This window comes from Rhizopus delemar, genomic scaffold (assembly GCF_000149305.1).
Source record: "Rhizopus delemar RA 99-880 supercont3.6 genomic scaffold, whole genome shotgun sequence".
Lineage (NCBI taxonomy): Eukaryota > Fungi > Mucoromycota > Mucoromycetes > Mucorales > Rhizopodaceae > Rhizopus > Rhizopus delemar.
The window spans coordinates 3,032,877-3,059,986 of NW_027137832.1; the positions used below are offsets into that span (position 1 = coordinate 3,032,877).

At 36.1% G+C, this 27,110-nt stretch overlaps 10 protein-coding genes and 1 non-coding gene across 11 annotated transcripts; 2 read left to right on the forward strand and 9 right to left on the reverse strand.

The window, feature by feature from the left end:
* Positions 1–45: 45 nt before the first annotated feature.
* RO3G_09172 (uncharacterized protein) lies at positions 46–915 on the forward strand (the record flags this gene model as incomplete). The annotated part of the gene is made up of 2 exons (XM_067663757.1): positions 46–693; positions 835–915. 2 exons carry the CDS (start codon positions 46–48, stop codon positions 913–915), a joined length of 729 nt encoding a protein of 242 aa, XP_067519858.1.
* Positions 916–1,993: 1,078 nt separating this feature from the next.
* Positions 1,994–3,394, reverse strand: RO3G_09173 (uncharacterized protein; the record flags this gene model as incomplete). The annotated part of the gene is made up of 1 exon (XM_067663758.1): positions 1,994–3,394. One exon carries the CDS (start codon positions 3,392–3,394, stop codon positions 1,994–1,996), a length of 1,401 nt encoding a protein of 466 aa, XP_067519859.1.
* A 350-nt stretch (positions 3,395–3,744) lies between these two features.
* RO3G_09174 (uncharacterized protein) lies at positions 3,745–4,728 on the reverse strand (the record flags this gene model as incomplete). Its single annotated transcript, XM_067663759.1, has 1 exon — positions 3,745–4,728. The coding sequence occupies one exon, from the start codon at positions 4,726–4,728 to the stop codon at positions 3,745–3,747; it is 984 nt and encodes a 327-aa protein (XP_067519860.1).
* A 191-nt stretch (positions 4,729–4,919) lies between these two features.
* On the forward strand, positions 4,920–4,993 carry RO3G_19097. The gene has a single exon. It is a non-coding gene; the product is annotated as a tRNA-Ile (tRNA).
* Positions 4,994–5,337: 344 nt separating this feature from the next.
* Positions 5,338–9,747, reverse strand: RO3G_09175 (uncharacterized protein; the record flags this gene model as incomplete). The annotated part of the gene is made up of 2 exons (XM_067663760.1): positions 5,338–8,123; positions 8,298–9,747. The coding sequence occupies 2 exons, from the start codon at positions 9,745–9,747 to the stop codon at positions 5,338–5,340; spliced, it is 4,236 nt and encodes a 1,411-aa protein (XP_067519861.1).
* A 2,546-nt stretch (positions 9,748–12,293) lies between these two features.
* RO3G_09176 (uncharacterized protein) lies at positions 12,294–12,457 on the reverse strand (the record flags this gene model as incomplete). Its single annotated transcript, XM_067663761.1, has 2 exons — positions 12,294–12,317; positions 12,380–12,457. 2 exons carry the CDS (start codon positions 12,455–12,457, stop codon positions 12,294–12,296), a joined length of 102 nt encoding a protein of 33 aa, XP_067519862.1.
* A 2,100-nt stretch (positions 12,458–14,557) lies between these two features.
* On the reverse strand, positions 14,558–15,028 carry RO3G_09177 (uncharacterized protein; the record flags this gene model as incomplete). The annotated part of the gene is made up of 1 exon (XM_067663762.1): positions 14,558–15,028. One exon carries the CDS (start codon positions 15,026–15,028, stop codon positions 14,558–14,560), a length of 471 nt encoding a protein of 156 aa, XP_067519863.1.
* Positions 15,029–16,199: 1,171 nt separating this feature from the next.
* RO3G_09178 (uncharacterized protein) lies at positions 16,200–17,231 on the reverse strand (the record flags this gene model as incomplete). The annotated part of the gene is made up of 1 exon (XM_067663763.1): positions 16,200–17,231. The coding sequence occupies one exon, from the start codon at positions 17,229–17,231 to the stop codon at positions 16,200–16,202; it is 1,032 nt and encodes a 343-aa protein (XP_067519864.1).
* Positions 17,232–18,977: 1,746 nt separating this feature from the next.
* On the reverse strand, positions 18,978–19,568 carry RO3G_09179 (uncharacterized protein; the record flags this gene model as incomplete). Its single annotated transcript, XM_067663764.1, has 4 exons — positions 18,978–19,001; positions 19,043–19,067; positions 19,247–19,325; positions 19,511–19,568. The coding sequence occupies 4 exons, from the start codon at positions 19,566–19,568 to the stop codon at positions 18,978–18,980; spliced, it is 186 nt and encodes a 61-aa protein (XP_067519865.1).
* Positions 19,569–23,581: 4,013 nt separating this feature from the next.
* Positions 23,582–25,981, reverse strand: RO3G_09180 (uncharacterized protein; the record flags this gene model as incomplete). The annotated part of the gene is made up of 6 exons (XM_067663765.1): positions 23,582–24,317; positions 24,366–24,484; positions 24,538–25,281; positions 25,330–25,703; positions 25,753–25,827; positions 25,873–25,981. 6 exons carry the CDS (start codon positions 25,979–25,981, stop codon positions 23,582–23,584), a joined length of 2,157 nt encoding a protein of 718 aa, XP_067519866.1.
* A 593-nt stretch (positions 25,982–26,574) lies between these two features.
* On the reverse strand, positions 26,575–26,951 carry RO3G_09181 (uncharacterized protein; the record flags this gene model as incomplete). The annotated part of the gene is made up of 2 exons (XM_067663766.1): positions 26,575–26,768; positions 26,858–26,951. The coding sequence occupies 2 exons, from the start codon at positions 26,949–26,951 to the stop codon at positions 26,575–26,577; spliced, it is 288 nt and encodes a 95-aa protein (XP_067519867.1).
* Positions 26,952–27,110: the final 159 nt, after the last annotated feature.

Genomic DNA, 27,110 nt, shown 5'->3' on the forward strand with positions numbered 1-27,110 from the left:
GAAATGGCTTATATAAATGGACACTTCGCGTTGGCTAATGCTAATATGAACGCAAATTACCGACCTGCTTTAATTGATTTCCATGGCTACGAAGGAGAAGACTTCCGTCATTTTGTAGAAAGTTTGGAATCTTACTTTGCTATTAATAATATTACTCAAGAACCACGCAAGCTTATTATACTCAAGGCACAACTAAGAGGAGCCGCCAAAGTGTATTACGAAAAAGAAATACTCAAAAGAATACCTGGAATCAACTACGAACAAGCCGTAGACCTCTTGAAAAATTATTACATAACTCCAGAATTGATACAGAGTTACGAATTAGAATTTAATGAAATGTATCAAGGCGAACAGGAACACCCACAAATATTCTTAGCCAGACTAAAAGAAGCCACTCGAACTGAGGCTATGGATACGGATCTCCCTATTCAACGCAAGGTTACTGAGAAATCAAATAAACCAAGAACCAGAAGAATAGAGCCAGATATCAAATATGATATAATCTCAGATGTGTTAAAACAAAAAGCCGATATAGAAATTGGAGATTTGATCACAGTAGCTCCATCTTTACGCAAAAAGCTTGTAGATGAATGTCGACCTAAGAGAAAATCTAGACAAAGTCAACAAGTAGCTCAACAAACAATGGCTCTAATCGAAGATGAAGAAATCAATACCACTGCAGCCTACTCAACTGTGAGTATTGGAGGGCAAGGGCAAAAGATAGGTCCCGGAGATCGTTGGTCCCAATTAAGCTCCGATCTGCATGAAACTCCGAATATACATTCTTGTACCCCGTAGCATCTTTGATGCCAAATTTGGTAAGATTTCAATCAGCGCATCAGATTCTATTGGCCATTGAATTCACCTAGTCTACCGCCTATTGAAGTGAGGGCCAGTTGTGATATTGGTCAGTAGTTTATAGTCGATTAAGAGTGAAAATAAAGTGTAAAAGAAAAACTGATAATCGATGAGACTCTTGAACCTCTTTATTGAGTGAAGACAGGAGAGAGAGCTCATTAAATACAAACTACGTCTGATTTGATAAAATTAATAATTGAGGAACCGAAATTGCACAATGTAAATTACTAAAGTTGTTTATGAGTACTGATGACTGTATAACAAGTAGTGTTATATAGAGGTAGTCTTAAATTATATGACCTGCAGATCTTGAGTGATCTCACATGACATTTGAGTATTTAGTAAGGAAAATACGACACGACTTTTTATCAATAAATACAGACCCCTTCGTAATGCATTCTTGTCGATTATTATGAAGCCCAATGAATGAAGGAGTGCGGCAACGATAGTAAAACTAACATTTGTTAGGTTTATACCTAAGAACCATCTCCTTCATGCATCTATTGAAGCTGCAAATGCGGTTTTCCTTGTGGAACGCACCGATGGATTTCCTTAGGTGACTGCAATCCCATCAGTAAACATACTCTACTTTTCTCTCATACCAGTTACGCCCATGTAGTTTCATATGACGTAATAATTCGTGCTTCGCTCACTTTGTCACCATCCGAAGGAGTACGGGGCCCATAAGGAGCATTCAATTGGCCAGAAGTACAACCACCACTATGTGATAACGATACACTAAAGCTTGAGTCGGTCAAATAGGAAAATAACCAAGATACAGAGAAAATGCAAAAATACAAAGGGGTGTTTATATTGCGTCCTACAAAAAACCACGCAACATAAGTATCCAATCACATTGATGAACATCTATCCCAAGTCAGAGGTCAACGTCAACAAAAAAAGCGCAAAAAACCACTAAAGGAAAGAAAAAAAATTAATTTTAAAAGTCTACCGACCCTCACTTCAATAGGCGGTAGACTAGGTGAATTCAATGGCCAATAGAATCTGATGCGCTGATTGAAATCTTACCAAATTTGGCATCAAAGATGCTACGGGGTACAAGAATGTATATTCGGAGTTTCATGCAGATCGGAGCTTAATTAGGACCAACGATCTCCGGGACCTATCTTTTGCATTAGCCCCATGGAGATAGCGACAGCTCAAGTAGCTTGCGGAATACAGATGTTAATGAGATAGGACGGTAGTTTGAGGGAAGTGATGAATCACCTTTCTTGAAGATAGGATATACTTGAGCATGTCGCCAGAGAGAAGGAGCGTAAGACCATTGCCAGCAGAGTGTAAACAACCAAGAGAGAAGGAATGACAGGTCAGTACTGATCGGCTTGAGCATCTCGGCCTTGATGTGATCAGCACCAGGAGCTTTGCGCGTAGGCAGTTGACCGATAAGTAGAGCCAATGTTGCAGGCGAGAATATTGAGGTATTAGAATGAGTGGAATGGGTAGTAGACGAAGGAGTATGAGCAGCAGCACCAGGGGAGACAACCAAAGGAGACGAACCAGGAGGACCAAAGGGCAAACCAAGAGAGGACGGATCAGGAGGAGCAGGCGGACGGACAGATGGAAGCAAGTGACCATCATAGACAGAAGCCAAGTGACGAGCCATTACTTCCACTGCCGTAGCCGGACCATCAGGATGAGAGAATGAGGATGATGTGAGATGACGGCGTTTGAGCTGCTTTACTTTCGAGATGGCTTTAGTAAAGTCAGACTCAAGAGACTTGCAGAATGACTGCCATGAGAGACGTTTGGCATCGATGACAGCTTGACGGAAAGAGGTATTTGCTTGCTGATGTTGATGCCACCAATAGACTTTGTCGATGCCAAAGGCACGACGCCATCTACGGTAGCACCGGTTGCGGTATTCAGCAGCATCTTGTAATTGTTGCGTCCAGTACTTTTTCCAATGGGATGGACGAGGAGGACGATCACCGACAGAAGCGTCAAGAGAGCGGTAGATGATGTTGTTGAGCGACGCGTTGAGGTCGTCAATAGGCGGACGTGAAGAAGGAGGGTGTTGAACCAACCTCTTCAGTTGAGAGAGCAAAGGAGCTGAGGACGAACGAAAGGTATCTTGATACAGTTGACATGGATCAGGTTCACCAAGGCGAGACAAGTTCCATAGTCTACGAGGATGAGTGGTAGTATCAGATGTAACAGATGAAGACTCAGAGGCACTTGACTGAGCAAAAGAGAATGACAGCGTAAGTAGTCGATGGTCAGAACCAAGAGACAAGTCAGACGCGATGTCAAGGCGAGGAGACAGCAATGACGCGTTTGTTAAAAACATGTCAATGATGCTACTCATCTCTCGATCATCACGAAACCCGACCCAGGTAGGGATACCATGAGCCAGTGGGCCGTTCAGAACGGTAAGTGAGCGATCAGCAAGCCAGCGAGCCATAGCAGCACCACGAGGAGAGACCAATGCATCACCAGTGAGGTCACCAAGACGAGCATTGAAGTCGCCACAAATAAAAGTATTGGGAAGAGAAGGAATGGAGGAAAGTACATTCATAAATTCAGAGGTAGAAAGAGGAGGAGGAACATACAAACAATGAATGCGAAAGGATCCGACCTTCAACGAAAGGGTATACCGATTCGGTGAAGGAAGTTGAGAAACAGGAAAGGGACAAGAAGGAGAGACCAGAGCAGTAACACCCATCGAACCACGGTTGGCCGAAGGTACAGGAACACCATACACATGATACTGCATCCAGTCTGTAGGAAGGAGCGAAGGGGAAAGAAGCCAAGTCTCGGTGATGAAAAGGAGTGTAGAGGAGAGGCAATGAGACAGGACCTCATGGACGGTCGTGGTCCGAAGACCATTCGCGTTCCAAAGGCTTATAGAAAGGTGTTGGACCTCACTCATAATGAGTGTGATCCAGCACTAGCGGCATCAGAGACCAAAGCATCTGACATAACCGTGTCACCACGGAAAGCAGCGCCTGGATCCCGACCACGAGAAGCAGAAGGAGGAGAGGGAAGGGAGGACAAAATCTGACTCAAAGAGTCCTCATCGATCCAACCCTTGGTAGAAAAGTACTTACCTATGGGACCCACCAGGTGAGCACGGCCAGCACCAAGACGAGAGAGAGCACGGGAGCAGCGAGTGAACTGGAGCTCAGCACATTCATTAGCCTTGTCAGCCAACGAAAGATGCTGGAGCTCAGGATCAGCCAAGTTGACAGGATCCAAAGGATCAAAACCGTCAACCAACGGAACCTTAGCAGCAGAGAGAAGAGAAATCACCTCTTCTTTGTATAGAACATGGATAAGAAGACCAATAACCTTTGGGCCAGGGAAGCAGATGTCAAGGACACGGGAGAGATCAAGACCAAGCAGACGCAGGTTACGTCTGATTTCAGCACGGGTAAGTTTTCGATTGCGATTCAAGTACAAGTACTCGAATCCACGAGGAGCAGAAGGATCAACAGGCTGAAAAGTACGACTTGCAGCAAGCTTGCGCTTTTTGGAGGCAGGTTTCGAAGCGTTACGAGCGGCAATGACACTATAAGTGGGAACCACAGCAGTTGGAACTTGTTCAGAAGCAGTAGGAAGAGCAGCAGGAAGAGACGAAACAGAAGAAACAGGTGCAGTAACAAGATTGTCAGAAGAAGTCAATTGCGCCTTCAGATTCGCAATCTCTGCTTTGAGAGATGTGTTTTCAGATCGCAATGCATGGAGTTCGGCCAAGATGTCGTCGTGTGATGTAACACGGTTTTGCAGCGTTTGTACAGTATTTAATAAATACTGAATAGTGTTTTCCAAGTTATTTGAGCTTTGCATGTCGACATTCGCTTGGGCATTTGTCGACATCTGCGAATTAGTAGGGGTGAAATGTTGGGACATGGGAGATGTCGAAAATTGCAAAAAAAGGAGTTACGAACTTGAAAAAAATATATGTTGTAGAGAAAAAATTAGCGAATTTTTTGGTGTTAAGACGGTTGATGGATGTATCGTATTGGGTGAGATATTTGAGTTCAAAGTTGATTACGCGTCCTATACCTTGTGTAACGGTCGGAAGAGCGAAAGAGGTGGGGGGTCGCTTAGCTCAGTTGGTTAGAGCGTGGTGCTAATAACGCCAAGGTCGCGAGTTCGACCCTCGTAGTGACCAAAGTATTCAGCACATTCCGTTGTCTTCAAAATCCTTTTTAGATTTTCTTTTCGGATTGTCACGTCTTTTGTTACACTTGTCGTGCTTGAACTTATGTTTTTACTCTTTAAAATAATAAATAAAGTTTTTAAGGTCTTGTTTTCTTGATATTCAAATTCTTCGAGTATTTATATTATTTTTCAAACAAGAGTTATATACAGTAATAATTATATTTTGTGAGTCATGTTGATAGTTCATTGTTATCAAAAATATCAGCAAAAGGCATGACAATACCCCCTTTTCAAAGTGTTGATAGACCCTTAGCAACAAGACTCCAAAGTGAAAGTTTTTTTTTTTTTTTTTTTTTAGTGTTGATTATTCAATTTCGCATCCGTATCAATTCTAGCCATTCGTGGAATATACCATGACTTGTCAATTGATGTACCAACATATTTGACTGGATGAAGACGATCTGTGTGAACCCAAGATTGATATGTTTTTCCATTAATTTCTTGAATTTGATATGTGTTAAAGTCTAGGTTGCGTTTGATGACTTTATATGGACCCATCCAATTGAATTCTAGACCTTTCTTGCTTTCATGCCTTAACAATACGTAATCACCAATTTCAAATATTTGTATCTTGTCCTTGAGCAAAGAATCCCAGCGAGACTTGTCAATTTCAGCTTGTTTCCTTAATCTGTCTTCAGCTGTGTATCTTGCTTCTCGTAATTTACGTAAGTGCACCATAACATCTTGTGACATGATTTCTTGATCTTGTTCAATAAATTCATTCATAAAAGGACGATGATGATCACCAGGAATTCGAGGCTCCACTCCATAAGTTAAAAAGAACGGACTGAATCCAGTAGTCGCATGTTTTCTTATCCTACAAGCAAAAAGTGCAGCATCCATATAATCATCCCAGCTATGAACATTACCATTAACATATTTTGTCAGCATCTTCTTGAACAATTGGTTAAGTCTTTCACATTTGCCATTAGATCTGGGATGAAAGGCACTGGTCAAATTATGTTTGGTCTTGATTCTAGAAATGTATTGCTTGACAACTTTAGACATGAAGTTTGCCCCTCGATCCGTTAGAATTTCATTAGGACATCCGAAACGCAAAACTATTTCTTCATATATAAACTTGACTATTTCCTCTCCAGTAGCATTTTGCAGTGCTCGAGCAATAGGCCAATTCGTAGTATAGTCAACAGCCATAAGAATCCATCTGTTACCATTTTTTGTTGACGGTAATTCGCCAATGAAATCAAGATGCCATCTTGAAAAAGCAGGAGGCACTTCCAATGGTTTCATTGGAGCATGATGTTTAATTTTATCAGCAGGTCCGGCAAGTTGACATTGAGGGCATTTAGATATCCAGGCGTTAATATCATTTTGCATCTTTGGCCACCAGACTCTTGATTTCATTAAACTATAGACATTGGTTTGACCAGAATGGCCATATCCTACATGAAAGTTATCTACCATATCAGCACGTCTTACAAAAGGAATAAATTTGAGTTCAACGTAATCTTCATTCTTTGGAATTTTTTCTTTGCGGTAAACTTGATTATCCCTGATTACAAAATGGTGTTTCAATTTGTCCAGTTCATTTTTAATCTTGTTAGGCCATCTTTCTGGAGAAGACAGATAGTGTAATGGCCAATCTTGGATAGGATCTTGATCAAGAATAGATAAGGACTTGACAGCTGCAGAAATGTGATATAAATATCGAGGCTGCATAGATTCTTTCTCCGGCTTAGCTTCTACACCATCTCTTCTTGACAGTAAATCAGGTACATGATTTTCAGTACCCGGCTTGTACAATATATCAGGATCATAGAGTTCGATTTCACTGAGCCAGCGAACCAATCTTGGTGTGGGCTTATTTTGCGATCGCAAATATTTTAAAGGTAGATGATCTGTGAAAACTTGATATTCATTACCTTCAATAAAACATCTCCATGTTCGTAATGCATGTAAAATGCTGAGCAATTCTCTTTCTTGGGCAGGATAGTTTCGTTCAGCTTGGGATAGTTTCTTGGATTCAAAAGCCAGAGGTTTCCATACACCGTTTTCTTCTTCTTGTAATAAGACAGCACCAATAGCAAAGTCACTGGCATCACATTCAATTCTAAAAGGTTTGGTCATGTCAGGCGTCATCAATACAGGCGCACTGGATAGCTTCCTTTTAATTAGGTCAAAGCTTTTCTGACAATCTTCGGTCCAAGTTATAGCACGACGTTTAGGCCCAGATCCCTTTGTAAGATTTGTTAGAGGAGCAGCAATACCAGCGAAACCAGAGATAAATCTTCGATAATGCTGTGCAAGACCAATAAATTGTCTGACTTGCTGTACATTAGTAGGAGTAGGCCAATCAAAAACAGCTTTAACCTTTTCTGGAGCAGGCTTGATACCTTCAGCGCTAATATTAAAACCAAGAAAAGTTAGCTCTTTTCTGTTGAAACGGCATTTCTTCTTATTGATAATCAATTTGGCTTCATCAAGTTTTTTTAATACTAGTCTAACATGCTTTTTGTGTTGCTCTTCATCTCCTGTCGAAAATATCAGAATATCATCCAGGTAAACCATCACAAACTTGTCAATATAATCAGCCAAAATAGAATTCATCATTTTTTGAAAAGCAGGTCCACTATTAGATAGACCAAAAGGAACTACTTTCCAACAGAATTGACCATATCTTGTGCTGATAGCAGTCTTAATTGAATCCGTTTCCGATAGTCGCTGCTGATGAAAACCATTCGTTAAGTCCAAAGAAGTGAAATATTTTGCCTTGTGTAATCGTTCTAAGCATTCATCTATGCGAGGCAATTGAATCTTTTGCTTGAGCGTCACTTTATTCAACATTCTGTAATCACAGCACATACGCAAATCACCATTTGGTTTTCTAACGAATAGTACTGGATTTGACCATTCTGAAGCACAAGGTTCAATTAATCCTTTTTGTAGTAATTCATCCAATTGTTTGCGTAGTTCAGTTAGTTCCAAAGGCGACATTTTGTATGGAGGTCTTGAAACAGGTACAGCATCAGGTTTAGTGACTATAATTTCTTGAGTGTCCCTAACTGGCGGCAGACCAGAGATATGACCTTTAAATACATCAGGGAATTCCTTACTAAACTCTGTAGCCCAATTTATGTCAGTTTCATTTATATGATTCAAATATGTTACTCCTGATTCACTAATTGAAGCATGTATCAAGTAGCACTCTTCTATCTGATTTTTCTTGAATAGCCTATTTAGTTGTTTGGCTGAGACGATCGTATTGATATTTTCTTGTTTCGCTTCAACTTTACTTTTGAAGTCATTGGGTTTCATTATCACCGTTGAGAGATCAGGTAAAGTAATTGACCAAGCACTTTCAAACCAATCTGGTTTAGGTTTTATTCTTTTTAGCCATTCATTGCCAAGGATGATATCAAACTTTGATTCAAATACAAACGCCTTGAATGTGTCAATAAAGTTCTTACCCTCCCCTTCGATTTTCATTGTACATGTAGCTTCACCAGTTATCATCGTTTGTTCCCCATTTGCAGTTTCTACCGCTTGATTGTTGATTGATCTAAAGGCATCTGCATTCTTGAGGACCTTAGGATGAATATAATTGGCACTGGCACCACTATCGATTAATGCATAGTACGGTTGTCCTTGAATGAAAACTTCATAAGTAGGCAGTGGAGAGTTACGAGAAGTTGCATTCATCAGAAAGTTTCGATCATTAGAAAAGTCAAAGGAGTAAGGGGAAAGATCAATTAAAGAATCTTTATTGACACTATCAAAAAAGGACGAATCACTAGTTTGTTTGGTTATAGTACGATTATTACTCGTATCCATTTCAATCAGGTCCGCATGGTACACTTGATTTTGACCAAATGATCTCTGGTTACCTTTGAATCGACTTTGTTTCAATTTACTTTGCTCAAACTCTCTGACTTCTCTTAATCTTGTTCTACATTCTGCTACAACATGTCCAGGTTTGCTACACCAGTGACAAATGATGTTTTTCTTGTTGAATCTAGTATTTCTTCTGTCTTGTTGATTATAACGATTGTTATTATTGTTGGATCTTATTATTGCATTTACTTGATGCATTAAAGCAGATAAATCCATTGGATCATTTTGAAATTGTTCGTGTACTTGTTGAGGAAGAACTATTCCAGCTTGTTGTGCACTATCGTATGATATCGAATACCTGATAGCTTCTTCAAGTGATCGGGGTTCTCTTGTCAAAACATGTATCCTTGCTTTATCCTTTAATCCTCTAACAAATCGGTCTAATGCTTCATCATCAGAAACTCTTGGTAAATCCAATAGTATATCCTGAAATGCATCAGCATATTCTGTTATGGATGAGGTTTGCTTGATATTTGCTAATCTATCTCTTGCAGCTTGTTCAGAATATGAAGGTTTGAAGGCGTACTCTAAATCATGTTTAAACTTCTCCCATGTTTGTGGTTCTTCTTGTTTCTGAGTTATGTGATTCCACCATTTTTGTGATCTTCCTCTAAGTAGAGTTACTGCATATGCAATCCAACGATTTGGATGTACACTGTAGAAACTGAGATAACGCTCGACTTCTTGTATCCATAAGTTAATTACTGCAGCACTTCTTTCACCACTGTATGTAGAAGGAATGGGAATACGGACACTATTCTGATTGTTTTCTGGTTTATTGTTTATTGCTGATGCAACAGCAGTAGCGATCAACTGTGCTAGATCCTGCATATTTACGTTGTTGGAATCCATCTTGTTTAATTTGAATTTTATTTCGCTTGTCGATAATTGATTACTATTGTTGAGTGTAAATTCAGTTGCTAATTTCTCTGCTTCTCTGTCTATATATGTGAATTGTAATCTACTTAATTGTTTTCTTTGATCTTCTGGAAATGTCGTAACTTGACGATAGGATATAAATTTTTCTTTAAGTTCAGGATTAAGTAATTCGTGTACTCTTTCTTCTATTTCAAATATTCGTTGCTGTTGTGATAAACTGCCGTTTGACATAAACTTATATTATATCTGTTGTAAATTGTTTGACAACAACCAGATGCTACCAATTGTCGTGCTTGAACTTATGTTTTTACTCTTTAAAATAATAAATAAAGTTTTTAAGGTCCAGTTTTATTGATATTCAAATTCTTCGAGTATTTATATTATTTTTCAAACAAGAGTTATATACAGTAATAATTATATTTTGTGAGTCATGTTGATAGTTCATTGTTATCTGCTTCGTGAGTCATCTTCAGTAACTTGCACAATAATCTTAATGAGGAATGAACTGTAACATTACCAAAAATATCAGCAAAAGGCATGACAGTTGTAACGAGAATGATGAAGACATCTATAAAATTTTGGACGGTACAACTGACTTTGAAATCGACTTACTTCAGTAATTTAACGGAAATACACAACATCTACTCAAGTAAAAATATTGTAACAGTGGTCTCTTTTTGGACGAAGTACGAAACAACTCCGACATGGATTGTTAAAATAACTTAAGTTATTTTAACAACCATTGTCAAAGAAATAACAATAGCCGCAAAAATAAAAAAAAAAAATAAAAAAAAAAAAATTATCATATATATATCCCATCTTTTTATGAAGAAATTGTCAGTCAGTTTAAATAAATCATATATTTCTACTCAATAATTAACAAACTTTAACAAGAAAGTCCCTGTTTACCTAAACTTTTTACTCTACTTTAACTTTTATCAAGAAACATCGTATTGATCTTACACATAAGATCTGGTGGTCACTACTTATCAAGCATCTGCTTAAATTCCATACAAAACAACAACTTACAAGGCAATCACAACCTTAAATCAAGCTTTACAAGCAAACTTTACCCAATTTAACACTCACAAACTTGCAAGACAACCTATAAAATAACAATATCAACCTTATTTCTTTTTCTTTTCCCTCTACTATTTTTATATAAATATCCCTATATCTTTTATTTCAATTTACTTCAGTTCACTTATATTCACTTCTATTCAATAAATAGTCTCTTAAAAGACAAATCTATCTATCTTATTTTATTACAAACAAGTCGAATTCCCTTGAAGCAAGCTATCTTCATTGCATTCATTTTATATTTTTATTACATTTCTTTACATTTTACTTTACAAATCAAGTTTGATCCACTTAACAAAATCTGGTGGTCACTATACACAAGCGAACTTATAACTCGAATTATCTACTCTATTTGGAACTTACTTTATCCAATACTTTATTCAATTACTAAAACTTTATCTCAACAACTTATATCAAATCTATCGAAACCCGAAAGCCTAACGAACCTTACATTGTAACGCAATGCAGCAAACTTTGGCAGTGTGACGAAGCAAATAATAATATTGATGCCAATGATGACTGCGTCTTGTGAATCCCTATTGTAGCACAAATGATGAAATTTTAGATCAAGAGAACAATGCTGATCACAAGAATAATTTTGATGTCCAGCGACATTGATGTCGTTCGACATAGATGTCAAACAACACAAACAATAAGCCACGCCAATTTTTATATAAATAAGATGAATAATTTTAAACAAAATAACGTTATCCAATAAATTCAATAAATCAAATCCTCTTGCGCTTAAAAAGCAATCTTTTCTTATTGGGTCACAATTACTTTTTCTTTTCTTTTTATTTTTACTTATTCTTTCTGATCTGATACCCGAGTTATCACAAATCAAGAAAGTTCCCTTTTATTTTTATCGTTTATCAAACAATCTTATTCTTAACCTTATTGATCTAAAAAGATCTGGTGGTCACTACTCAAAGACAATTTACTCTAAAGAATTGTTAAACGTTCAATCAAGTTACCTAAACTCAAGTCATTCAAGACTTCAAACCTCAATTTAAACAAATCTACATCACTTTAACACAAGCCAACTCCCAAGTACTAACAAGTTACACTATACTGAATCAATTCAAATTTTTTGAACCTTATTGTGAGAATGGTCTCTTTTTGGACGAAGTACTGTTGTAACACGCAAGAACAAAACGGCGGAATTTAAATCGTTGCAGTTTATAACGAACGCCTTACAGTTTGCAACAACCACCTTATACTATACAACAACCGCCTCTTATGTTATAACAACCACCCAAAATACCAAAAACAGAACAAAAGCATAAAATCCAAAAACATATAAATAACTCCAAATAATAATTACAAAAATACTTCACTTCTTATTAACTTCTTACTTACTTCACATCTTATTTTACTTTTTCTTTTTATCAAATAAATATTCTTTTAAAGAGGCAAATTATCTCTTATTTTATTTAACATCAAGAACAAGAAGTCCCTTGAAGCTATCATACTTCATTGTAAAACCCCCTTTTATTTATCTTTTTATCTTTTTTTTTTATTTTACCTTTATCAAAACAGTCTGATCTACTTTATAAGATCTGGTGGTCACTATAACAAGCGAATCAAGCCAAATCTGACTCATATAAAAGCAACTCTTATATCAATTACACCCAAATCTGTTTATTTAAACCTTAACTCAACACTCCCAAACAGAGAAACTACTATAAACCAAATCATTACACTGTTGCACGAACGAGAATTTAGTCCCCGATACAAGCATGTATAATTACAGTTTGGATGAAGAACATGAACTGTAATTTACAGTTCATGACAAGAGACGAAAGTCACTCCAATTTTTATATAAATAAGATGAATATTTTAAACAAAATAACAGACATCCAATAAATTATATAAATTCAAGAAATCAAAATCTTCTTGTGCTTAAAAAGCAATCTTTTCTTATTGGGTCACAATTACCTTTTCTTTTCTTTTTATTTTTACTTATTCTTTCTGATCTGATACCCGAGTTATCATAAATCAAGAAAGATTCCTTTTATTTTTATCTTTATCAAACAATTTCACACTAACCTTATTGATCTAAAAAGATCTGGTGGTCACTACTCAAATACAATTTACTCTATCAAAAGAACTATTAAACGTTCAATCAAGTTAACTAAACTCAAGTCATTCAAGGCTTCAAACCTCAAACTAAACAAATCTACATCACTTTAACACAAGCCAACTCCCAAGTACTAACAAGTTGCAGTACTGTGACGCAGTTGGTGTAACTTTTGCTGAAGGAAGGACTCAGTCCTAGGAGGGACTCAGTCGAAGGAGGGACCTCAGTCCCTAAAGATAAACAAAAGAAAAAAAAAATCAAAAATAGAAAAACACAAAAAAATAATAATCATATAAATATCCCCTCTTATAATTTTACTGAACGTCACTTGAAAAATATCTTTTATTCAAATAAACATCGAGTTCCTCTTTGTTATATAATGGTTTAAATAATAAAGGAAAAGGTAAAAACAAAGATCAAGAAACAGTTTGGGTACTTTTTGAGACTGATCTTTATTTCAGTTTAAGTTAAAGTAAAAATTATTCTAATTGAAGGCAGGTATTTATATCTTATTGAGTGAGTGGCTTGATATCTTCTATTGTTATCGTTCTTCTAATATTCAGGTACTTTAGCAAGTGTTATCTATAATTATGATTATGAAAACTTTTCATTTGTTCTTTTGTATGTCTGTCATAGATTATCTTTTATTCTGGGAATTCCTCACTGAATTGAATAACGTTATTTTACGCGTTATTTCAATTATGCGAAAGATTAGCAATATTCCTGACATTGGATTGAATTTGGTTATTTTAGTTGATACGTCTTCTTATCAAAGAACTCTCATGAATACAATACATATTCTAAAAGAACATGTTTAATTGGGATTGATTGTATGATCTTATTTAAATAAGCTTATATTTTATTTTATTTTAATTATGATCTTGTATTAAGACTTATATTTATTAATGTCAACTACAATCAGTTACTGTTCTACAACATAATCCCCTCCCAGGTATGATTAATACCGTTTAGATCTTTTACATCTACCTTGGCTCTTATTCTTCTCATCAATTGTTGTGGAAGAGTAGCTGGTTTCTTTTAAGTCTATTGATATTTTACGTTTACTTGACTGAGGATTAGATTCCTTATTTGTATTGTTTGATTTTTCTTTTTTATCAAGAATTTTATATTTTGTTTTAATGTCTTCAGGTACAATACCAATTCTTTGCCAATATTCAGTTATGAATTTAAGGTCTGCAAAGTGAGATGCAGGTTCCCAGGTATCTTCACTCTCATCATAACCTTTCCATCTACACTTATAAATATATTTTCCTTTAGCTTTTTTATGTGCTAAGATGGCTTCAACTTGATAGAATTTATTTGAGGATATTACTTCATCCTGTGATATCATCTTGAGTGCGGATGGTGGGTAGTTTTTAGGTAATAAATCTCCTTTTTCATCTTCAAGCACATATGATCCACCTTGGGTGATCCTTTTAACTTTATAAGGTCCCTCATATGGAGCATCAAGCTTATTTGTTTTATAATTTACTGTTACCATTACATAACTATTTTCGGGGATTGATACAAGTTTATGTGACGCATCAAATTTTTCCTTTTGTTTGTTTGTTATTATTTTTGTTCTTTCGTATATAGCAGGAAATACAATTTCTGTCATCTTTTTTATATTTTTAAAAGTTCTGTATTTAATTCTTCCTTAGTTGCTTCATTTTTTTCCTGACTGAAATCTTCAAAGTCATTTGGATTACGACCGAACATTAAAGTGAAGGGTGGCGTCTTAGTACGTTCATTATATTTACTATTTAGGTAGAGTTGTGTAGAAAGAACATATAAATCCCAGTCTGCTTTAGCACCTTCGACTTGTTTCTTTATGGCTTTTACAGCACTTTGTACCCAACGTTCACTTACACCATTAGCTCTGGGATGGTAACTAGATATAAGTCTATGATCATAACCAGCATTTTCAGCAAGTAATTGCATAAGCTCATTTACAAATTCACCACCATTATCAGATTGGAGTACACGAGGAAAACCATAATTAGAGAATACATCGATTAATGTCTTTACAATCGTCATAGACTGTTTATCAGGGATAGGTTTCAATATGCAGTAACGAGTAGCAATGTCAACCATAATCAGTAAGTAATTGTTGCCATTCAAGGAAGTTTTCATGGGACCAGCTAAGTCGATACCCCAACTATCACCAGGTAATGTGGCTGTTATAGGTCTTAAAGGGTTATAACCTTTTTTGATTATGTTAAATTGTTGACAGGGTACACAACTTTTTACTAATTCTACTGCTTCTTCTTTTAGATTATTCCAGTAGATACCTTTACGTTTTAAAGCATGATAGATTGCATCAGAACCAAAATGTCCTTTTAGATGCTCTTTAAGAAGAAGTTCTTTACGTTCTTCTGAATCCGCTGGTGTTATGTATTCACCGTCATTAATACTAGGTAATTTTATAGCTGTTCTGTTAAGCAGACGAGCATTGCGATATTGGGTGAGTAGTTTGTAGTCGATTAAAAGTAAAAATAAAGTGTAACAGGAAACTGATAATCGATGAGACTCTTGAACCTCTTTATTGAGTGAAGACAGGAGAGAGAGCTCATTAAATACAAACTAAGTCTGATTTTATAAAATTAATAATTGAAGAACCGAAGTTGCGCAATGTAAATTACTAAAGTTGTTTATGAGTACTGATGGCTATATAACACTACGTGTTATATAGAGGTAGCTTTAAATTATATGACATGGAGATCTTGAGTAATCTCACACGACATTTGAGTATTTAATAAGGAAAATACGACATAGCTCCCCACCAGTGTGAGATTACGGGGAAAATTAAAGTGGCTTTGATTAGGAAAGACACATACATTTTTTTTTTTTTTTAAAAAATTAATTTCTTTCATTCGAAAGTAATGAAGTCGATGCAAAACAACACAAATGCGTAGAGGATGCAAATGAGCAGCTTACAACGAGGATTTATGTAATCTCTTACTGGAACGAGTAGATGGAGCAATTGCAGTATTGCCTGAAGCACGTTTCAATTTATGACGACGAGGTCGCTTTGAGTTACAGTGGGTGGAAAAATGGTTCCAATGTTTTTGATTTGCAACTTTAAAGCTTTATATCTTTGGAACTACAAATGGTAACGGCTCACAAAAACATGCATTTTGTAGCGCATTTACAGCTAATATTACTGAAAAAAATTTTGCTTGTATTGTTACACAGTCGGGAAAAAATTAAGATTAAATACAAAAACCAACATTGGAACCATTTTTCCACTATGTGCATTATTTTATTAATATCTTGTATGACCGCCTTTCGCAGCAATTACAGCTCTACAACGATCTGGCATACTATCTATGTATCTCCTACAGTTTTCTGCTGTAAAAGTAGACCATTCTTTTTCAACACGATTCCATAATTCATGCACACCTTTTGCCCTAGTATCATAGGCACTTAACTTGAGCTTAAGGTGGTGCCAGATGTGCTCTATTGGGTTTAGATCTGGACTTTGTGAAGGCCAGTTGAAGGTATGGTCACACATGAAGTTGTTGTCCTTGAACCATTGCCTAGCTAGCTTAGACGTGTGTTTAGGATCGTTATCCTGCTGAAAATAGATGTCCTGAGGATGGTAACCATAGTACTCAAGGCTATCCATAAGAGTTGTACCAAGTATTCCGACGTAATCAGAAGCCTTCATTGTGCCTTCACTAATCCAGCATGCATAACCAGGTCCGTCATAGGTAATACAACCCCATACCATAATGCTACCACCCCCTCCTTTAACTGTTAAGTCGAGATGATGGGGTTGAAGTTTATCATCAGGTCGACTCCAATAGTACTTGCAACCATCTGAGCCGTAAACATTAACTTTTGTTTCGTCACTGAATACCATACGTCTCCAGTCATCGCTTGTCCAGTTTTTGTGCTCTTCCACCCATGCTAGTCGTCTTGCTTTCTGAACCTTAGTCAATAAAGGCTTTTTTACCTTTATTTTAGCATGGAAGTTCATGCTTTTCATAACCTTAATGGTGCCCGAGTAACTGATAGTGTGGCCAGTGCATACTAGATACTTATGAACAGCCTTCGCAGTCTTGAGGGTACCATTAATAATCTGCTTACGTATATAAGACTTGGTGGTAACACTTAAAACAGCCTTTCTACCAGGGTTTGCTGTTACTCTACCAGGAGAAAACTTGTTGGCATATCTGCTTAAGGTGGATTTTTTTAAGTTTGGAATACGTTCCATTATCACTGAATATGGCTTGTTCTGTAAAACCAACGATTTGATGTTTTCTTGCTTGTTTTTAGAGAGAGCGCGAACCATATGTGTAGTGGTACCTTAAAGCTTCGATATATAAAGAAAGAAAAGGAAAAAAAAAATGTTTGACCAGGGATAAATTAATTTTATAAGTCAAATAGGCTTTTTCGGCGATAGTCGGAATACTATGACTCATAATTAGCCAAAAAACTCCGGTGGAAGCTCCACCAATTAACAAATAAACTTATCTACAGTTGTAGTGGAAAAATGGTTCCAATGTTGGTTTTTGTATTTAATCTTAATTTTTTCCCGATTGTGTAACAATACAAGCAAAATTTTTCTCAGTAATATTAGCTGTAAATGCGCTACAAAATGCATGTTTTTGTGAGCCGTTACCATTTGTAGTTCCAAAGATATAAAGCTTTAAAGTTGCAAATCAAAAACATTGGAACCATTTTTCCACCCACTGTATGTGCTGTAACATTTGTGGGTTGACGACCAGAAACTGTATGAGGATCAGGACGTGAACGTTTAGAGGTTATATTGGATGATGTTTGAGATGTATCAGCCAATGTGGATGAATTAGAATCATCTGAAGGTAAAGATTCCATTAAGGTACTAATTGTCCCTGGTGGAGCATTCCTTAACGTTTCAGAAGAAAGTGAAGTATTAACTTTAGCGTTTTTAGGTGGTTATGGTTGTGGTTGTGGTTAAACCCCAAAATCCTGTGGTTGCCCGCTTAATTTCAGAGTTGTGGTTGGAGCACTTTTCATGACTGTATCTATAGTTAGCGTCACGGCTATGGCTAAAAACCAAAATCTAGCGTTGCCTGCTTACTTTGGGAGTGATCGGAGTGATTTCAGACACTAGAGGCACCCCATTTGATACATAAATGAGGCAAAGGCATTTTTACACCTAGTGGCCTATGTTTATGGCTATGGCTATGCTTATGGCTAAATTTTGGCTTATGCCTAAAGTTAAGCCTGATCGATGCTTACTTGTCTGGTTATACCCTAAAATCCTTGGGTTGTCTGCTTAATTTCATAATTTGGGTAGAAACACTAACCGCACCCCATTCATAGCTAAAGGATGTAAAACCGCATTGCACGGTAGAACTAAGGTTGAGTACCACTATGAGTTTCGAACCCTCCTCTCTTAACTAAAACAACCGTAACCTTGCCACTAAGTCAAACAAAAGTCTAACTTAATATTGAACTTTAGAGTATTCAGTACAACGTATAAGGTTGTTTTGGCCAAAACAAATAATTGTTCGAATTCTTTTGGTCACTGCAAATAATTGCTCGAATTGGTTTGTTAAAGCATGTCGCTAGATTGAACATTTCGTGGTTAAGAGATTGTTATGGTTTTGGGCAAAAAAATTAACTCCCGATGTATTGGTCATTTTCGAATGTCGAAGAAAGCTTCAAGTGCGAAAAAAATAAAGAAATTTAACATGTTTTTATTTCATTTGTAGGGTAGATATCCATAAAGTTATCCACGTTTTAAAAAAGCGTCTTTGCTTTTTCAAATGATCTTTTTTTGGTAAGCCTGTTCCCCTCTATTGTTGAAAGACGGACATTTTCTTTTCTTTATTTCTGAGAGTAAAATGCGGAAATCAAAAGCAATTTGCGATTATTTTGCTTAGGAGTATACATATTAGGAAGGTGATTTATGATTTTTAGCGTAGGTTATTATAAACGTGCTATTGAACGTAACAAAATAGTCATGTTTATGAAAAAAAATTGAACTGGTAAAGAAAAAGACTTGGTTAAAAAAAAGACTTCGTAAAAAAAAAGTCTAGCTATAGAAAGTTCATTGTTCAATGAAAACAGTAATCTAGCAACAAATATACTTTATAGAAATGCAAATGTCTTTACATTATAATAAAAGAATACATGTGTGCTTTAAAAAGAATAAAATAATAAAGAAGCTCTGCTAACATTTTGTTACAAGGCAGTTATAATTAACAAATACATACAAATACTTTTTGTTTTTCAAGTAAATAGACCACTTTATTATTTTTTATGACAAATAATATAAAAGAATATATATCTTTAAGCTTATACTCGTTCATTACTTACTTTATGTTTGCACATGGGTTTAATTTACCATTAGCCATTAGAGATGTGGGGCAATGACAACTTTCTTTACCAAAAAGAACTTTTCAGCAACAAGCAACAGAATAAATTTGATATTATTATAGTTTCATCATGTTGAAAAGAACAACTTTGCCCATGAGGTTCATGTTCGTCATCCGAATGTGTCCCATTAGGAATTCCTAATGTAAGAAAAAAAAAAGAAACCGACATTAGACTTCGTTATTATTTTTGTTGTTATAAACTTACATTTGACCAGCGCTTGAGCTTTCCTTTTTACTTTTTGTGCCTTTGGTGCTTGGTTCATTATATAAAACAAAACTAGAAAGCAAGAAAAAAAGTTATTTTATTGTCTTACTTTGTTTATGCACCGATTTCTTCTGTTTTAATTAACAAAACACCTTTCATGTTACATTAATTTGTAGGGAACTTTATAAACTTTTACGTGAATGCATCAAAACCAGCGTAAGTGACGGATAGTAAGCTTAATATCTTGATAGCAGCTTTTCTGGTAAAGGCTAGTGGAGCTATTCTGAAATTAATTTTTTTAATCTCAGAAAATAAAAAACTGAGCAAGAATTTAAATATCTCCATGTAAATACGTTCGTTCTCTGCAAAACGCATACCAATGAAAAGCTAATTTTTTTCTTCATCTTTTGATGCAAATTTCATAAATGTTGATGGTATGGTCGTGGAGATAAATGCAATTTTGTGAATTTCTCTATGGACCGATGATTTTACTACAAAATAGATAATCAATGTTCGGCGATGTCTTGTAGGCGTATATAACAGGCGAAGCTACATTTAAAGTGTTCTAAGCAATAAAGTTATGGGTTTCGAAGCCAGCATGAATGATTAAGAATAAATCCAACACTTGATCACTGCTTTTCCACTGAGAACTAGCAGAGTTGCTCTGTTGTGAAAGCAATTTAAACTCAGAAAGTAGAAATCTGAGCAAAACTTTAAATATCTTTGCGAAATTTTTTTTCTTTTTTGCAAAAAGCATACTGCCAAAAAGCTAATTTTTTTCTCTATCGTTTGGTGTAAGCTTTATGCATTTCACATGCATAGACGTAGAGATAAATGCAATTTTGTGAATTTCTCTATGGACCGATGATTTTACTAAAAAATAAATAATCAATATCCGGTAATGTCTTGTTGATTCATATAAGGGGCTAAGCTACATTTAAAGCTTTTCAGAGCTTAAATTTATGAGCTTGACAAAGATGCCGTTGAAAAAAAATGTTTCCTTTGCATTAAATTTAAGGATTAATTGCAGTTTCACCTTTTTTCTCATAAAAAGGAAGACAGGCAGGATGCGGTCTAGGCGGTATTTTATTGGGAGTGGGACATGGAAATTCCAAGTATTCTATGTTGTTATATACCCAAATACATCACTATGCTTTAGCTTAGGTAGCTTTAATAGTATCAATTAGCTACATAGCCAGAATTTATGTTAGTTTAGAAGATAGGGATCTGTATTCCTTACTATAAAAAGATTGAAGGTGCAATGATCAAGCCCCTGAAGCAGAGCACAATGTAATGTCCTTTAGTAAATTCATTTTACATTGAGGATTTCCTGATAAGATTTAGAAAACGACAATTTTTTGTATGAAGGGTTTTGTTTGGCCTTCTTGGCTAGGGATAGATGTGTACTTGTCTAAGTATATGCATATTTGTGCATTATAAACTGCATAAGGCTACGTGAACTTAAAAGCTAAGAGAAAATAATTGCTATAGTACTAAATACTGTATGTATAAGCTTACTGAAAGCACTCGAGTTTGCATATATTGAATTGTTAGAACCTGATCAGTAGTTCAATTAAAGGCTTAAAAAATATTATCCAAAGATTAGGTAATATAGGGAGTATAAAGTATACATGTTAGTTATTATCTTCATGCCATACCATGGAACAATGATGGGTACATGCCTTTACCACCAAAAAATGTCGTACGTAAAGGAACATGAACAGAACATTGATCCTAAGAGATGAATATTTTTATCAAAGATCGATTTTAAGGTTATGACGAGTAATCTGGACTGATTATAAAGTTAAGGCGATAAGAGTTAGCTATGACTGAAGCATTTTAGGCATAAATAAAAAACAGTATAGGCTGATTTTAAGAGTAAGCTGCTGTTGTCAAAATTAGTTATAGACTAGGAAGACCTATCATCATCTAAACTTATTTGTAAACCTACAATCCAAAGCAATAGCACTGTGTCTTCATGATATGCCAAAAGACAGTAGAAATGAGCAAGATGAATTGGTATAAAAACAAGTTGGGCTCGGTGTTAAATCCTATCTACTCAAACTTAACATATTGGAGTGGTTACAAATTTCTACCTACTGTGGAAATTTACTACTCACAGTTGCTTACCTTTAGTGTCATTGTCTACAGGAAGTGATAATTTTTATATAGGAGAAAATAGAGCACGTTTTTAATGTAAAAGTAGCTGTCCATTTTTTAATCCGTAAATGACATAAAAAGGTTAAGTAAAAAGTAATAGCAGCCATATAAGATATTAGCCATTCTTTATTTCAGAACTCTTTATGTTGCGAAAGTACCCCAATTTGTAAATAAAAAAGTGGCATCTGTTTGTATTCCTTGCGAGCAGCAATATCAAAAGTATAGAATCGGCAACAAAAGGATGATGATGAGTAAATGATTAAGTTAAAGCTTGTCAATGATCTAATAAATGCATCCGAAGTTGAACAACAGAAATAATAGCCAGTCAACTGTCTTTCGTCTACTTACTTTTGGGGTTGACAGTTGCTTAGACTATCTAGGATGATAAATGCTGATCCTATCATTCTAAATTTTGGAGTACGTAGCTTTGTCAGTCCTAGTTTAATCTTTTGTGCACTGTTCTGCATTCTAATATACAGTAAAAGTTTTAGTATTGACTTGTAGCATAGTATAATCTTTTGCAGCAACAGAGTCAAAAGTATGTTTACTATTTTACAGATATGACTTTGAAAAAAGCTATCTAGTATATCGTTTAAGTTTACTGAAATGCACACGATGATGATGCGAAATATCATTTAGCCTCGGTTGTCAAATAGTGCGGCCTCTATTCTGAATTGGTTATTTATCGATATAGATTTAGGCATATCAATTAAGAAGAGCATGAAAAGTTGAACTAACAAAAGCGGCCAAGGACTTTGAAGCTGTATTTGCGTACATATGTAACGAACAATGATCACAGTCTTGGTCAAGTACTTTATGTGGTCTTTCATGTTCCTTTTTGCTAATTTAATTGCAAGCCTATAGTCACCAGTCGTAATTCATGCTGGCCAAAGCCAAATTTTTAAATTCGCATCCTCATCCCTCCCTCCATTCTCAGAGATAATACATGAAATCTTTACTGCAATGGGATATACTACCTCAAAGATATGATACTTGGGGCTCAAGCCAGCAGTTTGCATTGGGCTTTTGGTTGGAGTAAAAAATGCCCCTACCACAAAAAGGTTGCTCATATTCTTTCATCTACTGTTGTAGGCGTTGTATAGAAACCATCGTGGTTACAATAGCTTCTCTCAAACTAGAAGCGTGTTACAATGTTAACAATTAGATGGTTATAACTTACGTAGCGCGACATAGCGCAGCTCACTATACTTTTGATACAACTGGTCGCTTTACAATAGTTCATGTTTGCCTTTTCCAATTCATGAAAACATATTATAGTTAATGTGACGTATTAGAAGGTGCTTATGTCCAACGGATCTACAGGCAAATGACAACATAAACTATAAAGGACAACAACAACGCTCTTCGTTTAAAGCATGATGTCTGCTACACAGTGGCTACCAAGATGTTTCGTTGGATCAAAAAAATGGCTATAAGTGAGAGAGACAATGAAAGATTTAAAAGAAGGAATAATACATATTGATGGGTGTTTATTGTTATTTATTGCATATTGAAAATAAAAGAAGAAAAAGCATAAAAAGACATAATATACATAAAAAAATTAAATTTCATAAAACAGTAGCCCTTTTTTTACAGTCCATATTCTGTCCTTTGCAATTTTTGGGATAAACTCAAAGTTTTCATAGATATATTTGAGCATAGCTAGGCGAAATCTGATGAAGTCTGATTTTAAATGTGGGTTGTTAATGCATAGTATAATGTAGCATGCCCGAGCTTGTAACAATTTCCATGAACTTGATGCATGTTGAAAAGCAACAGACTCAGGATTTTCTAATATTTGACCATATCCAGGAAGGAGTAGGTCCTCTATTTGTCTTCTTACGTGAGGGGTTTTTGCTAAGGTATAATGATCATTCTATCAAAGATTTAGCTAAAAAACTACTCAAATGTTTAAGATGATACCTTTAAAATGTCCTTTAGATACTCTTTATCACAAAAAAAGTTGGAGCCATATGCCATAAGTGTTTGATATGATCGTTTATCCTTGCAATACTTGTTCCATTTTGAAAATTTGCATAGGACTTCATGCAGGATCAAGTTGACAAAAGGCTCTACCGAAGTATCGCTTAGACCATAATGACTTAGAAAAAGCACAGCACGATCCCAGTAGTAATTCTCCTTGCTAGATAAATTTATATGCGGAGCATACAAACCAAGGTCAAACTTCAAATCTACAGCTTCTGTCAATGCAAAGAGGGTTGGCATGCGGTAATGCCATTCAGGCAATTCAATTCCATCAGCAAGCTCAGGTGTCATTTTGTTGATGATGTCCTTATGCAAGACACCATCTAAACTCTGCCTTAAGCTCACCGTACATGACCAGCGGGAACCATCCTCAGATAACCGAAAGAGATCAGGTGTGAACAAAGCCATGGACTTGCGGCACCGTTTCGCTTTCAATTGATCTGCGAATGGCTTCCACCAGCTACGATCAGATGGTCGGTGTACCAATGAAGACAGCATAAAGGCAATGAGTGCTACACCTGTAAGTTGCCGTGCTGTATACCGAGAATTTTTCTGACTATGGATGTTTTTTGCTAAAGCAACTAAAGAGTCCAGACGCTTTTCAACAAAGGATGAAAGAGCATGAGACTTGTACCAATTGACATGTGCTTGAAGATGGTTTCTAAAGAAATAGCGTTAAATATTTATATGTACGATGTCAATTACATACTTGGCCAAATCCATAGTATGATTATATAGTGCATCCCAATGATTCGCTGTGAAGCGCACTTCCAATCGCACTCCATATGACTTATACTTCATCAATGACAAACAGTGCTTCATCCTGGCCTAAATATTAAAGTAAGCTACAGCCCGGTTTACATAATAAAATAATTACTTACTACATGCTTAATAAATCCTGGGGATACCTTGAATACGTCGTCAGCATCAAAATCTTTGCCATGTCTCTCTCCATATGTACTACGGCTGTAAAAAGGCTGTTTTGCATGGGAGTACGCGGAGACCCGAATAAAACCGGACTTGCGATTCCCGTACTTGAACCCACCAATACCTGAATGACCACAAAAAGGATCATGACGGTACATGCTCTTATGAAAGCTTTCGTCTTCAAAAAGCAATTCCAGTATAGACTGAAAATCTTTTCTTTCTCCAGTCGACCATAATCCTGTAAGACCAAGTTGAGGGCTTGCAAAGTTGATGCCTAAGTCCAGATAGAGGTTGCTAAGATCCATTTTGTCCCATATGAAGCCTTGTGAAGATAAGGCATGCACAAAATTCTCGTCCGCAACAAACCTGGATTTCATACCCATACCCCACGTTACAAAGAAGAAGTCGCCAAATATAGCACTTAGACTTGAGTTACGTGAAAGGATACCCCTCATAGCAGATATCAACTGCGACACCTCTTCCATACTTAAGCTAATGCCCTTCCCCAACCCAAAATCAGCAGCTGATTGGTAGTCTAAAGGTACTGGTACAACTGACGTATCAAAGATAATATCCAAAGCAGGGAGAAGGACCATATTGACGAACCTTTCATGATAAAGAACAGGTATAAAGTATGATGGGCGTGCACCTTCTGTCTGAACCATTTCACGATAAATTCCAGGGAAGAAAATGGCAACCTAGCAACTTTCTTTAAGATTCGTTTTTTCAAAAAAAAAAAAAAGTACCTGAAGCCTTTCGCTATGTAAAAATTGAACATTGGAGATTTTGTGCACACCAACTTTAACATCGTTCGTATATCTTTCATGAGACCAGGCTACTCCAGTATCAGTCGTGTAGCTACTACTGTATGGTGGTCTGATATCCAATGTACATGAGTGCTTTAAAGGCAGGTCGCTACTAACGTATGCAAAGGAGTCAATGTCTGTGGATATACGGATATCACCAGGAACAGGTTCGCAGCTGTTGTTAACAAATACCGGAGATAATTGGTCACTGCTGTTGTCGTAAACGCATCCAAGTATATGCTGAAGTATATCATCGGATACCTGTCGATTCATACCGGATGAAAGATGCATAAATTCCTCAATTCCCATGGATGCTATGAATCATTGATTAGGCATATAATTATATGACGTTCATCACTGTACCACCAGCATTGAAAAAACGTTGACGATCCAATACAGACAAAGCATTCATGGGGCGCACTATATGTTCAACTTCGTCTAAAAAAATATCAGATGATTATTTATGTCAAATAATGAAGTTACCTTCACGTAAACGTGTACGAGTACCAATCGCAACAATTGGCTCTACCAATTCACTAGAATTATTGCCAGAGGCAATTTCAACATAAGGTTCGAGATATAAATCAGACATAGTGTGAGTAATAGAAAAAAAGAATAAAGGAGAAAAATATAAAAGCAAAAAAAAAAAGAAAAAAGAATTAGTCTGGCATATTTATAGAAATATGAAGTGTACGGCGAAAACGTAATGATAACATAATTGCTGATAAAAATCACGCAATTTCATAATCAATAGCCGTGATTGGTGGGATATGACACACTTTTTGCGCTTTTTTTGCTTCTAAATAGCTATTGGCTGTTGCATTTATAATTTAAGGTATGATACCAAAAAGAAAAACCTCAAACATAGCAACTAAAACAAATTATGACACACTATACAGTGTCTTTCACTTTGACAAAGCTTCACTATATGAATTATTCATGCTATTTACTTTCTTTAGCATATACTTCAAAAAAAAAAGAAGATTATCTGACAGTCAAGCTCCAAGTGACAGTGAAATAAAAAATTTATTGTGTGTTTTACACGTCACAATTGTAATTCCGCAATATAAAAGAGCAATTTTCCATTTTCTCCTCTTTCTTTCCTCTTTTTTTTTTTTTTTTTTCTGAAAGTCAACGTCGATATCAGGTATCGAACCCTCATAGTCTGATTGAAAGGCGTATATCTCAACCACCTGACGATGGAAAACTGAAATCTTTGTAAGCAAGCGTCTGCTGATCGCTAATATGACTCGAAGCGGATAGGCTGTCTTGAACCCAAGATGTTCTTGATGATGGGTTAGCGCTTGTACCTCTAGCAACTACTGTATGGGTTGAGCGTTCTCTGGACACGGGTTCAAATCCTGCCTTCCCCTCTCCGACTTTTCTCATTTGATAGTAAATAGAAGAATGTTTATATGGACTGACTAGTACAGGTTAGACCCTAGGATCCTGTGGGTTACCTGCTTACTTTTGGGAATAACCAGAGTGAACGGAGTGATGCCGGACACACTAGGCGCACCCCATTTGATATGTAAACGAGACAAAAAGACATTTTCACACATAGTGATCTATGTTTATACTTATGCTTATACTTGTACTTATAAGGTTAGGCTTAGGCTTATGCTTATTTATGCTTATTTATGCTTATTGTCGTATACCAACATACTTTAAAGCTGATTCATATTCAACTTGGTCTTATAACGGATCGTAGTGAATGGCTT